This window comes from Gopherus flavomarginatus, chromosome 6, assembly GCF_025201925.1.
Source record: "Gopherus flavomarginatus isolate rGopFla2 chromosome 6, rGopFla2.mat.asm, whole genome shotgun sequence".
NCBI lineage: Eukaryota > Metazoa > Chordata > Testudines > Testudinidae > Gopherus > Gopherus flavomarginatus.
In genome coordinates this window covers 77,472,093-77,485,577 of record NC_066622.1, presented here as the reverse complement: position 1 = coordinate 77,485,577, position 13,485 = coordinate 77,472,093, and the positions used below count along the sequence as shown (strand labels likewise).

The 13,485-nt window shown below is 37.3% G+C and overlaps 1 protein-coding gene across 28 annotated transcripts in view; it reads left to right on the top strand.

Moving 5' to 3' along the window:
• The window catches only part of KCNMA1 (potassium calcium-activated channel subfamily M alpha 1), an 886,632-nt gene that overhangs the window by 581,729 nt on the left and 291,418 nt on the right, over window positions 1-13,485 (top strand). For all 28 annotated transcript variants that reach the window (XM_050960013.1, XM_050960012.1, XM_050960004.1 and 25 more), the window contains exons 4-5: window positions 2,327-2,420; window positions 5,684-5,795. In XM_050960013.1, coding sequence (XP_050815970.1) covers window positions 2,327-2,420; window positions 5,684-5,795 — 206 coding nt within the window. The remainder of the gene's footprint in view (window positions 1-2,326; window positions 2,421-5,683; window positions 5,796-13,485) is intronic.

The following is a 13,485-nucleotide window of genomic DNA, read 5'->3' as shown; positions in this document are numbered from 1 at the left end:
CATAGGGGAGGAAATTGGTTACGGTTAGGTGTGGTATCATGAGCAACATACCAAAGTGTCATGGCCCAAAGGTAAGTTACCATGGATGACAAAAACCCAACCTTACATCATTCATTCAGGAAAGTCAAATCCTTTCCATGAATCCTAGATTTCTGATACAAATAATTTTCAACAATAAAAGTGAAAGGACACCACATTTGTGTGCAATGAAAGTAATATGGGGACTAAAAATGAGGGACTTGAAATAAGGGACACTTGAGAGGTACGAGTAATAGTGGTGGTATTTATATTTTGATAACACCCAGAGTCCTGAATCTGGATCAGAGGGTCATTTTGCTAAGCGCTGTAGAAACATGAGAAGCCATGGTCAGCATTAGCTAACCTGTAAAAATCTTGGGGATTTCTGGAAAGAACAGTGGTACACAGATGCAGGCATTGACTGCAATCTGGCTGACTCTTTCCAACAGCAAGCATGCTGAACACTACATGGCAGTGGAAGGGAAGATAATATGCCTGGTTATTCTTGTCTGGTGTTACACCTGTGAAAGTCCATTGATTTCAGTGGAGTTACTACTGATTTTGCAATGGTGTAACTGAGAGCTAGAGGTCTTCAGACCCTGTATTGGTGCAGCATAATTTTTTCTGTTTCTATTGTACTTCCTTTGATTTTTGTTGTTATGGTACATAGCGACTCAAATGTGTATCCTGCCTTGTTATAACAAGATCCTTTGCTCTCGAAAATGCCCTCACACAAGATGTACTTACTGGTTCTCTGCTTATATCCTCTCCTTTTTTGTAGCTAAATCTGTATGAGTAAAGTGTCGGATGCAAATTTTAATACCATGAGTTAATTTTTGGCTGTTTCTTTCTGCCTGCCTGCTTTTGTAAATCAGTTTTTCAGCTATAATATAGGTAGTATGTATTATAATGTTCACATCTTAACAAAACAGTATTTCTTTATAAACATTTTGAATACAGATTCCAAACCCTAGGTTATTGTATGTCAGGGAGACTTTTGCCGTATTTTTATGCATCTAAAGTCAAGAGAGGGCATGCCGTACTTAACTTGTTTGACCTGTAATGTATACAAGAAATGGAGAGAACTTGACTGCATGTTAAAATGACCTGGTAGCCCAGCTAATTTCTTTTATGCCTTAAATTAGGTTACTGACATTCATAATGCATAGAACCTTGCTTGTTGAGCAATTCAGCATCATATTTGCAGAGGTACAACTATACTAACTGGTATTACACTCAGTGATTTATTTGCACTGGGGAAGCCAAGAAAATTCTGCATCTCTATCTTAAAAGTGTATTTTCCATGATTCTAAATGATCAAGAACTTTCCAGCTAGGAAGCATATTTTCCCCTTTCTCTTTATACAGCTATGATGGTTAAAAGATCATTTGCTATATATATTGGGACATGCTGTTTACCTTGGTCTGCAACTTGAAGACCTTTCTGTGGCTTCCCTAATCTGATCTAGGAATTTCAAAAATAAATCACTAATTATATCCATAGAAAAGGTCTCCTTCCTTAGCTCTCCAAGCCTGTAGATCTAAGTATGCCATAAAGTACCAGTTTGTATAGAGTATGCTTTGGAGTTGGACCTACCTTATTCTTAATATAAAATGCTAGAATGTGCAATGTCTGCTTGCACACACAAAGGTAATTAATTAACCTGCATGCAGAAATTAACCCTTAGAGTACTGCTTCAAATTCCACAATTTTGTTGTTGTTTAATTTTTACTAGTGGGCTATACTGCTTTCCTAGTCAGGTCATAGTACTGTACATAAAGTATGTATCTAGACATGTAAAAAAAACTCTTTATAAAAACAAGGAATCCTATCAACGCAAACTCCCCCAGGTTGCTAATGGGTGATGTATTCATAAGCAACTACAGTTTTTAAGGTTTTACATTATGACATTAATTTGAAATGTTTAATGTATCAGTGAAATTGTGTGCCTGTTAGATTTAGTTCCTAAACTTTGTAGTTGTGTATCCAATAAAAAGAAGTCAGTTCTTTAAGGGTTAATGTGGAGTTAGGGGATCCCAAGGTATTCTCCTGCTTGTCTTTCCTTAAGATGTCTGCATGTTTATTTTCAGGGAGTTACCTGAACATGTGAACACTAGGAATGAATGAGTGACTGACTGAATGAATTAAATGTTCTTTTTGGAAATGCCTGCTTGTACTTTGCGGGGGGTGGGAAAACAAAATGGTTGCTCTTAAATTCAGGCTTTTATCAAAACAAAGTGGGGAAAAAAGACATTTTCCATGCACTCTGATGCCACCAGTTTATTCAATTTCTTTTTCTTTCAAATAGCCCAATAGAATCCTGCCAGAATTTCTACAAAGATTTCACGTTACAGATAGACATGGCTTTCAACGTGTTCTTCCTACTCTACTTCGGCTTGCGTGTAAGTACCTTGAATTATGTCGTGTGGTTCAGGGGAGGGAAAGCAATGATGTACTCAGAGATTATTTGACAGCTGCCTAACTCTTCGTTTGCCATAATGCAAGAAATTAATGTGGTTTCTGAGACCTGTAAGTAAAGATTTTGGCTCAGGACTGAGAGCCTCTAAGTAACAGTGATGAGGGGAATGGATAAGGGGATTGCAACTGACAACCTAGACTATTGCCAATCTACTATCTTCTGATACTGCTCAGTGGCCTGTGTGGAATTTGGTCTCAGTCCAGTTCCCAATGGATTGATGTCTACATCACAAAAACTGCCACAACTACTGGCATTAAACACCCACCGTGGGCAATCTCAGGATGAGTGATTGAACTACCCTTGTGCTCCTCAATGTGTTTGCTCCGGTTCAAATTTCAGGTCGGTGAGGTAGTATGGGGAAGTTCACTGCTGCATCATGTGTCTACGAGGCTGTCAAGCTAGCACCTGTCTGAGTGCTAATTTCTTAGAGAAAATTTTATTTTGAAAATGTATCATTGGCCTCTTCTCCCCACTTTCTTCGAACCAGGTCTCTTTAATGGGAATCAGGTTGGGCATCCAAAAATCAAAGAACCTAAAATCACTAGTCATTTAAATAAATATTTGGGCCAATTGAACCCATAATGCATGCTGGGTTTTTTTGCTAAATTCAGGGGAATGGGCTATGCACTAGAAATTAATGTTACTGTTGCTAGTTGGGAGAGCAGGAGCAGTAGAAGTTTTCAAGGACCACATGGCCACTAATGCTGATAGGAGAACCTGAAAAGGTTAGAAAGTCTGCAAAATGGCTGGAACTCTTTTAAACATGCTGTGATGAGCTTTCCTCCATATCCTGTTTCTGGTTCACACAGTGTTTTGGTATTTTGGCATTTCTGCTTTTGTTTCTTCTCAGAACCTGGAAGTGCAGCAGTGTCTGAGAATACAATGTTAAGAAAAAGTTTACCAACATTTTAGGAACCAGTAAAAAATGTGATTTGTGATTTGAACAAAAGGTCTGGGTTGGTTGTTATTTTATCTGATCAGTTTGACCCAGGCTAGATACAGTCATTAGCCCTTTGATAGATTAGATCATCTCAGTATTTGAAGTATTATCTATACTTCCCGTATTCTGTATCACAAATACATAATAGAATGTATACCAGTTACTAAGATATGGTTATTTTAGGTTTTTAAAAGTGACCACTATACCATCAAGATATTCTGACTCCTTCTCAGAACAGATTCAATGCACAGTACCTGTAAATTGCCAGCAACTACAAATTCAGAGGTGTCCTAATCTCTTTTTAGGTCTGTGACACATTTTGCACACAGAAAATAATTTATGCATGTATTACCCATGCTGATTTACACTGAGTATGGAATATGTTTTTACTCAACTTGAATAAGGTGGCAGAATTGGCTCAGTAGTGAATTTGCTAGATACATAACAATTATTTCCTACCTGAAGTTCTTTCAGTATAGTCTGACGGGCTAAAGTGCTTTTGTGAAGACTTACTAACAAGTTAAGTTATTTGAAGAAATATTATTTAACTGTACTCTTCTCCATCTCTTTCCCCTGAAATAATGAAATGCAACTTACAATCATATAAATATTCCTATATCTACAGGTCTAGAAGATATGTGTCCAAACACATGCATGCTATGTAAATTCTTAGTCAGCTGGCATCCAAGTTTGCTGTAACCAAGAAATAGAAGCTCTCAAACTACTAATGAAGACAAAACACAAATTAAATGAATTACCAGATAGTCAGGCAATAAGACGTGATAGAGCTATGGTTTTCAAGAGCTAATCACAGCTTTGGGAGGCACAAAATATTGCCAAGTACCTTACTGATGGCATGCAAACACTTGAAGCATGATAAGGATTACCCCCAGGAGTTTATCCTGCTGCATTTATGGAATTTGTTTGAGAGTTATTAATTATTTAAATGAATTACCTTCACCATACTTTCATAGCATTTGTATTCAATACCATTATAGTAAAACCAGGGACTTTTGCAAACAACAAACTGCATTTGAATGAAGTCTCATTTACAGTTTGACTTGATTTCTGAAAGCAAGGGATTTCTGAGCTATGGGAGGCTGAAATTCTGATAAGAACCAACTCCATTGTGCCTAAATATTTCTGTGTATATCTTCCTAAAATCTCAATGTGTCTGAGACACCCTGGCCCAACATAGTTATGCTGAGTTTTAGCCTAAACTCAGTATCTCCTTGTTATATTTTCGTGCCAGACCTTTGATGTTAATTGAGTAATCAGGTGTCTGTTTAATTATTTTAATGTGAGTTCGTGAGTATAGAAATATTTTTCATCTTATAAACATGAGGGGCCTTTTTATGGGTGGGACATTAATCATATTGTTATTACTACTTGCCCTTTTCTAATAATCTTTCTGGAGTTATAATGCAATTGGTATACAGCATGTATTACCTTTTGTAAAACAAAGTTCTGAAGTGGTCCTGGCAGGTAGGAATCATGGGCTTGAGAATTAATTATATGGTAAAGTGTAATATCAGTGAAGGTTGATGGACACTGCTTTTAGCTTTCAACTGAAGTATTAAAGGTACTGCTTTTGTATCTGATAGTCCAGCGTTCAAGAGCTAGCTGGAGTAGATTCCTGATTTCTCTAACTAAATGAAAGAATGTCTTGGATGTACATCTGAGTTTGGTGTCTACCCTTAAACCAATTTTTGCATGGCAGTTCCTAAAAGGGAACATTAAAATCACCCACAGAGCACATATGATTCTGCTGAGATCATAAAAATGCCAGGAAAAAATCGGTACCAAACACATGGGTGTGCCAGCTGTCAAATACTCAGAATACTTGAGTGGCGGTGATGGTGGAAATCTGATTTCTCCCCCATGCCCCCTAGCCCCTGGTGACTTTATAAAAAAAAGATTACCTGAAATAGTCTTGCTAAAAGAATGATTTGTTGAATCTGTCTCCTTGCAACAGGTTTGAAAACTCAATGCATAAATGTTCTTCATTTCTCTACTTGATATATGGCCCTCCCATTGTCAATTTAGTGTTGCCAAGTAATATTGTCAGGTAATAGTTTTATCATCCAGATAAAACCACTGTCTAGTTGTGATTGATCTGAGGATACCAAATGTTGCTCCACTAACTCCTAAAGTAAAACTGGAACTTAATCTTCAGAAAGGAGACTATTGCACACAGATGTATCGACATGCTTATAAATTGATTCTTTCCTCTTTTCTTTTTCTAGTTCATTGCTGCCAATGACAAGTTGTGGTTTTGGCTGGAAGTTAACTCGGTAGTAGATTTCTTCACAGTCCCTCCAGTGTTTGTGTCAGTGTATTTAAACAGAAGTTGGCTTGGTAAGTAAATTGCTTTTCATTTTAATTGCTGATATCAAAACACACACACTGGGCCCAGTTTGACAGAGCAGTTCTTCGTCCTGCACCCCAGTGAAGGAATGTAACAGATGTTGTCTTTGCGAGCTGTCCATTTCAGCAGACAGGTGGGTTTTATTGCATGGGACATTTACCACGTCCATTTTGCTCTTGATACATAAATGCAATTCCCTAAGAGAGGTTGTGAGGTGTGACTTTTGCATGGCAGTGAACACCAGCTTGAAAGGAGAAGCATCTGAAATTAGGCTGCTTTTTGAAAAGGTAAGTTAGATTTAATTGCCACTGCTCACAACCTGGGCAGATAATCCAAAGCATTCATTTATAGATCTTCATTGCCGTGAATAATCACGGACCTATACAACAATGAAATAAAAAACAGTTAAAACTTGAACTGGTCTGGCCCAACTCAGTTGAACAATGGGAAAGATTCCAATGATATTGGTCTCACCTTTTGCTTAGGAAAGACTGTTGGGGGTCGAGGGTGTGGAGAGAATAATAAGGTGTTGAGTGAAAACAGAGGGCACAAAATGAAGCCGAGCAGTCAGGGTTAAAAAGAAATACTCAGAGAGATAAAGGGGAATAAAGCAGAGATGGCAAGAGATAAATATTAATGGAATTAATGTGTGCCAACATACTATTTGGAAGCTCTTCTATCCTTAATACAAAATACAGGTTTCCTCTTTAGTTCAAATCCTGAAGTATTTATTCAGGCAAAGCTCCCATTGGAGTGAATGCAGTTATAGTTATCATTACTTTTAACAAAGGGACCTCCCCACACACATAATTCCCACTTTGCTCTGTGATAAACCACATGCATCAGGAGTGCATGTGTTTATAGAGAATCTGAGTGAAATGTACCCCATTGTTTTGGGTCATGGATGAGAACAAGGTGGTTGTTTGAGGCCCACTCCACCAGTTGTTCGTTGTCTGCATCTGGCTCTGAGTAACCACAGTGAGTGTGTTGGCTGTTGAATTCATCCACATTAACAGCTGGGTGAGTGAGAGTGGTTAAGACTGGCTGTTCCCAGTTCACACTTGGTAGTTTATAGACATTTGCAACCTGGAAGCCAGCAACCTGAATGACATCACAGTAGTTGGTCAATGACAGTGAGGCAGCATCAGAGATGTCTGAGCGAATATATGTTGCTTGAACATATTTAGCATGTGCAGTGTGACACAGCAGATCAAATTAATTAATGGAGTCTTTATATATAAATATATGTGGTATCCTGTAAATAGACAATGTCAACACTGTGACAATGAGTGATTTAGCTGACTATGTTATGCTTTGATGCCAACGTTGAGTTAGAGAGCTCTTAAAGCTGGACCAATGACTAGAAAGCCTGGGGATGACACCACATCGGGGTGATAGCTGGAAAATTATCAGGATTCAGTGAATTCATTGAATTTGGTCTGGTAGGTTATATCATTACCTTCCCTGGAGTTAGCTAAGTACTGAGGGGGGATGTAAAGTGAATGTTGAGCCAATGCCCCCCACTACAAAAGGATGATTGTTTGCACTATATGTTCCTGGGGGCACGGATAGCTTGATTTACTTGGGGTGGTACCACAATCTAAATAATAAATAGTAATATTAGAGAGCTCATACACTTTCTACAGCTTTTAGAAACTAGTTTTGCTACAGCAGATGTTATTTTACAGGAAAAGTAAGTTAAATACTGTACGTGACTCCTTCCCATTAGGTAGGGAGAATCGTCCCTGATCCAGGCAAAAGCATTCTCCTTGATTGTTGTTTGTAGTCTCATTTTTGCCTGTTGTCTGGCTACATCTTTTTGAAGGCTCTCCTTCCCTGCTGAGTGACAGAACTTGTCTGTGAAGTCAGTCTAGGGTTTCTATATAATGTGCAGTACTCTAATCCTTCACCCTGTCTCCTTGTGTCTTTTTTTTTTTTTTTTTTTTTTACTTTAGAGTAGAAGGGTCCTTAGTGAAAGAATTCACTGTGATTCATCAAAGTTTCCTGCCAGAGCCATCATTTACAGCCATAACCTCAGCTCCTTAAATGTTGTTCCTAGATGCTGTGATAAACGAATAATGTGCAAATCCAGCAATGTGTGTTAATGATGAATTTTTGTTACCTTCCATCCTTTGGATAGTTGTTTCTGCCTAAGAAACCCAATTTTGATAGATATATATATATATTTTTCCTTTTGCCACAACAAAGCACTATTCCAATAGCCCTTTGCTACTCCTTAGCAGTGTAAAGGGACTATGATGCTGACATAAGCAGGCAATGGAAGGATTCCCCCAGCACAGGAGAATTCCCAAGTCCTAGGTATAAAGGGTAGGATGTGGTAGAAGGGGAAGTATCCATAATGCACTGTACACTGGTGTTTCCTGAACTGATCCTTGGCTTCCTTCAGATTTGAATGCATAAAGGATGGCTTCAAGCCATCTTTGCCCTTCTTCATTCTACTCCAGCTGTACTGAGTGGACCTCTGGCACAGCTGAGAATCTTAGTTAACTGGTTAGCAGATAACTTTTAAATAATAAAGATGTTCTCAATGAGTTTAATTCAGGTAATACAAATGGAATGACATTCAGCATTTTATCACACCCTGATGTTCATCCCAACAATCAAAACATGTTTTTCCTCAGAGTGATGTTTCCATGGGCTGTAGGATTTTCATGTACAGATTAACAGGAATCTCTTATGTATAGAACATATACAATAGAGCAGATTAATGTGGTCTGTTTCATTATTAATACATCAGGTATTTCCAGTGATTTTCACTGTACTTTCATGTCATTCAGCTAAGGTGAGTTCACCTAAGGTAAAGATACTGGAGGGATCAGATATGACTTCCTGCAAATTTATGGTGCCATCTCCTTAATATCACAAGAACTGGCCCAACTGGTTAAATAGGTTAATAGATGTCTAAGTCTCTGTGAATGAGGCAAAGGGAAATAGACGGACGGACAGCATAATCAAATTAAAACAAAACTATAGAAACCAAACTCCTCTTAACCCTGGATTAAGCTCTGTCTCTGGAGAACTAAACATACATTGCAAGAACTGAAATATAGCCCCTTACATCGTGCATTGCCACAGTCATCAAGATAAAAAGGGACTCACATGATCTTAATGATCAGTAGCTTATTGTTCAGTTATAGTAGGAAGCCAATTTAGTTTTTCTTTCCCTCCAGTGGTCTAGAAATGCCACATTAATGGAGAAGCAGCATCAATAAAGGCTTTACTTTAAAAATACATCTCTGGAAAACATTTCTAAAATACTTTTACTATGGATGTGGCATCATCTATGGGAAATCCTTACTGGTGTGAGGTAGTTCACAAAAGCTTTATCAACACACATTTGGGATGAACTGCATGACTCATGCAAAGTCATTTGTGAGCACTGCTCTCCCAAATGTATGTCAGTAAAACCTTTATCCTCACCACATCATCATGGATGTCTTCTCACTCTCTTTACCTCTAGTTCTTTTTCTGTCTGTCTTTCATGCTAGTTTGTTTGCATTTCATTTCCCGGTTGTTATTTTTGAAAGGAAAGTTGGAATAAGGTGAAACACAGCTAAGAAATATCTGGAGCCAATCAATTTGAACAGTGTATAGGTTGGGTTTATTTTGTCAGTCAGTGGAGTTGTACCAGTTTTCACTAGAGGTTGATTTAAAGACAATAAGATCACAAATATTCCTGTGTTTTCTTTAGGGAGGTTCACTTCTAGTTTTCATCTTGGAAAAGAGTCTCCCTTGCCATTTCTTTCATCCGTAGTTTTAGAAGCAGTCATGCCTGTGATAGCACATTCATGTGAACTGAGGTCATGCTTCATAAAATCCTCAATATTTCTAGCACAACACTATGCAAAAAAATTGATGATGGTAATAAAAGGGAAATTCTCCGGTCTAAGCACACACTTCTGTGGAGAGGAGAGTCTTCCTAAGGAAACAATGCCAACAAAAAGAACAGAGTTTGAAGTTTAAAAAATCATTTTACAGATTACGTCAACCAAATGACTACAGTGGATTGTAGTGTGTGTAGACTATTTCCAGTTGTAGTAAAGCTAAGTTAAGAATGAAATTGTTCCGTGAAAACAGTGACATCAGTGGTAGAGGGCTGAGTCTGCTGTAATAACTTACTTTCATTTTGTAACACACAAGAGTTGTACTTTAGCCAACACAGTTAAATTTTCAACCCTGCAAGCCCATCCAAAGCAATGAGGATTTCAATATGCTGAATTAAATAACATTGTAAAAAATTAATATCTTCCAGTAATATGTTCAACAGTGCAAATATACCTCATAGCATTTTAATACTGTTACTTTGTCCTCTGTGATAGCAAAACCACATTAAATGTCTGAAATTGCCTTTCAATCATAAAACTATAGACGTTAGAAAAAAGGAAGATATTGATTCTAGTTGAAGCTTTGTGTCAGAATTAATTGCCTAGACGGGATAGTATTGATAGAGGTGGAGTAAGCAGATAAAAAGGAATCTAGACTGGCCCTTGCCACCGTCTGTGGCAGCATCCGTGTCTGAAGAACAGCTGCAGTGAGACACCATTAGGACTGCCATCACTTTAAATAAAGCCTAAGCATTTTATTGCTTTGATTTCTTCTCTGGTATTCTAGAATCATCGAAGTTAGAGATGGCCATTAAATCATCCACTCTTTCTGCCTCCCAGTGTGGGAGTGTTTTCTACAACGTCCCTTCTGGTAGTAAAAGTTCCAAGTGCTGGAGACTGTTTCACAACTTTAAGAAGAAAAATAATACAATATATTTGTCAACCTAAATTTCCATTTCCCTAACTCCATGAAATGATTCCTAGCTATGTACATTACCTCTTTGGCCCATCCATTGAATTGTCTTTCCTTCTTTGGTGTTTAGACACCTTTTAGACATTCATAGATTGTTGTTATTGTCCCCTTTAGCAGTAGTTTATCTTTGGTTTTTACATCTTTTTAAATAAATCTAGTCAATCACTTGCTGCTGTTGACTGAATTCACCCAGAATTCAATACAGCCAAATATTCTGCTGTTGTAAATTAAAACTCCACTCAAGAAAATATCTCAAGTGGAGCATTGCCAGTTGTGTGCAGGTATACCAGAGCCGTACAGAGGGACTGTAACTTCCTTACTTCAGGAAGGGATACATTCGCCTAAGTAGGGCAAAATTTGCCCTGGAACTGGGCAAACAATTTTCAATGAACGATTTAAGTAGCATATTTACCCCTTTTTCTGTTTATGAATTATCCACAAACAGACTTCAGTTGTTACTAATTTGTTCATTAGTTGCAATGATGGAATATGTTTCATGCAAACAAATTTCAGCCTGTGGCTTGCTCACAGATTATTGGCTGTGAACTATTGCTTTGAGTGCTATTTTTGCCACTGAAGTGGTCACAGAAGTCATGTGGTTTTGCCTTTGCTCCTTGATTGCATCATTGAGCCATTTATAAACAGTAGGAAGCCTTGGATAAATCACTCTGACTGTTTGTGTGATCACAAAAGTGAGATGATTTGTGAAACTTTTTTTTCTGGCAAAAAAAATCGCTTCTGTGACTGTGGCAAGAAAGAGATCAAGAGTGCGTGTAAAGCAAGCATTAACTGGAACATGTAAAATAAAGGGTGAAATTGTGATCAGACTTTGCACAAGGGATTCAGCAGAGGCATGCAAGAAACCCCCACTCTTTCACCTGTTCCAGGGCTGACCACAATAACAGTTCCTGCAAGCAGTTCCTCCAGTGAACACATTGCCGTGTCCGTGGACCAGCCCACAGAGCACTGGGGGTAGTAGCCTGCATTAGAAAACTCCAGGGGAGATTGTGCTGGGCGGGAGGAGGAACTACAGCTTTGCACCACTCCCTACTTAAGGTTGTATGTAAATTGCACCATTTAGCCCAAAATGACTATGTACTGGGTGATCTGCAAAGATGTACACACAATACGGTACGGATAATGACTTCGTGACTTTTAAATAAAATAACTTCTTGAAGAATTGCTTTTCAAACTATTGATGCAGTAGATTTGAAAGAGAGGTTACATTGTATATACACAGCCACCTTTGAAAAATGAAGTAACTTGTGTTTGTTTTGTTTTCCCAAATACCAAAAGTTACTTTACACCAGGGACTTATCTGCCTGCAACATTTCAATTAAAATAAATAAAACAAGCATTAACTTGTTTTTGAGTTAGCAATGGGGAGAAAAAAAAGCAGTTATAATAATTGTTCTGGATGTGGTTTTTTTGTTTTTGTTTGTTTTTTGGGGGTTTTTTTTGTTTGTTTTTTTGGAGAGCGGAGTGGTTTAGTTTTTTGTGTTCCATAGTACCATCATCTTTTTTTTAATTAGCTAAATTTCTAAATGAAATGTTGTTTTGAAACAATAGTTTTGAAAATACCAAAACAAAACTTTGACTTTTCCTAAGAAAAAAATAATCATTTTTTCACCAAAACTATTCACTGAATTCAACCCAAATTCATGAATTATTTCTTTCAGTTGATGTGAAACTGCATTTTTTTGACAAGCTACTAGTCAAAAAATTTTCACTCAGTTCGATGTATGTTTGTTTCTGTGTAAACTTTGCAAAGCAACAAGAGCCCCATGTTTTATATTTCCTTCCTGACCACATTTTTATAAATCTCAGAAAATATTGTTTTACATGGGACTATGACAGCACCTGAAATATTAGTAGCCAAATACAATTGCTGTGAAAATAGGTGAACTATGAGCTCCAAAATGTTTATTTTTGATCCGCTGACCTAATAATCAGTTTCCTCCAGCTCCTGTTTCTGTAGCCTTACAAAAACTCACTTTCTTTTCATCATAAATTTGCTCTCATGTTTTAGAGCTTTTGTTGGTTAAGTATTGTGCATTTCTGCCATCTAGTGACCAAAAGGAGGATTCAAAACACTTCTGAAAATCATTGGTTTATGTTTTCCAAATAGATTCTACAACATTTGTAACAAGTAACTCTAGAGAGCAGTTGTAATGTATCCAGTTCATTTGTTTTTATTTTTAAAAGCATACTGCCAAGATATTTAGACTCTCAAATTTAATTTCCTTAAGTGAAGTCCCATGTATTAGCCTGGAAGGACCATACATCATATCTATGTACTATACCTTTCTCTCTCATATAGGCACAGCTGTTTGTGTACCTCAGACAGTTTCAAATAGCTACTGAGACTTTTATTGAAAGTCTTTCTGAATACTCTCCATATACTTCTACTTGGAAATAATGTGGCATTGAAAGGAGTCTAATATCTCCATATTATATTGCAGACCATACTTTTCAGCTTTCCTTGTATTCTTTTCAATAGAAAGAGATAATTCTGTTCCTTTAGAAAATATGTGGATGTGACTAGACAACACAGCTCCAAATTAAAAAATATAGGAATTAAAAATACAGATGCTTTCAGTTCTCTACCACTTTAACTTGTCTTAAAAGAACAAATGCTCTACTTAAAAATGTACTAGTGCCCAAATTCTTACATGTGCAATAAGAAAAAAATCTAACAAGGCACTAACTGAATTTGTAAAATTGAAATTGAAATTATATATCTAAATATGCAAATTATATTAAAATAATGTATTGTGATGGTCAAAAAGTGATTGGAAAGAGGAGACCTGAGGAAATGAAGCAGGCAGTATGTACTGCAGAGTAGTTTCAACAGCATCTTTC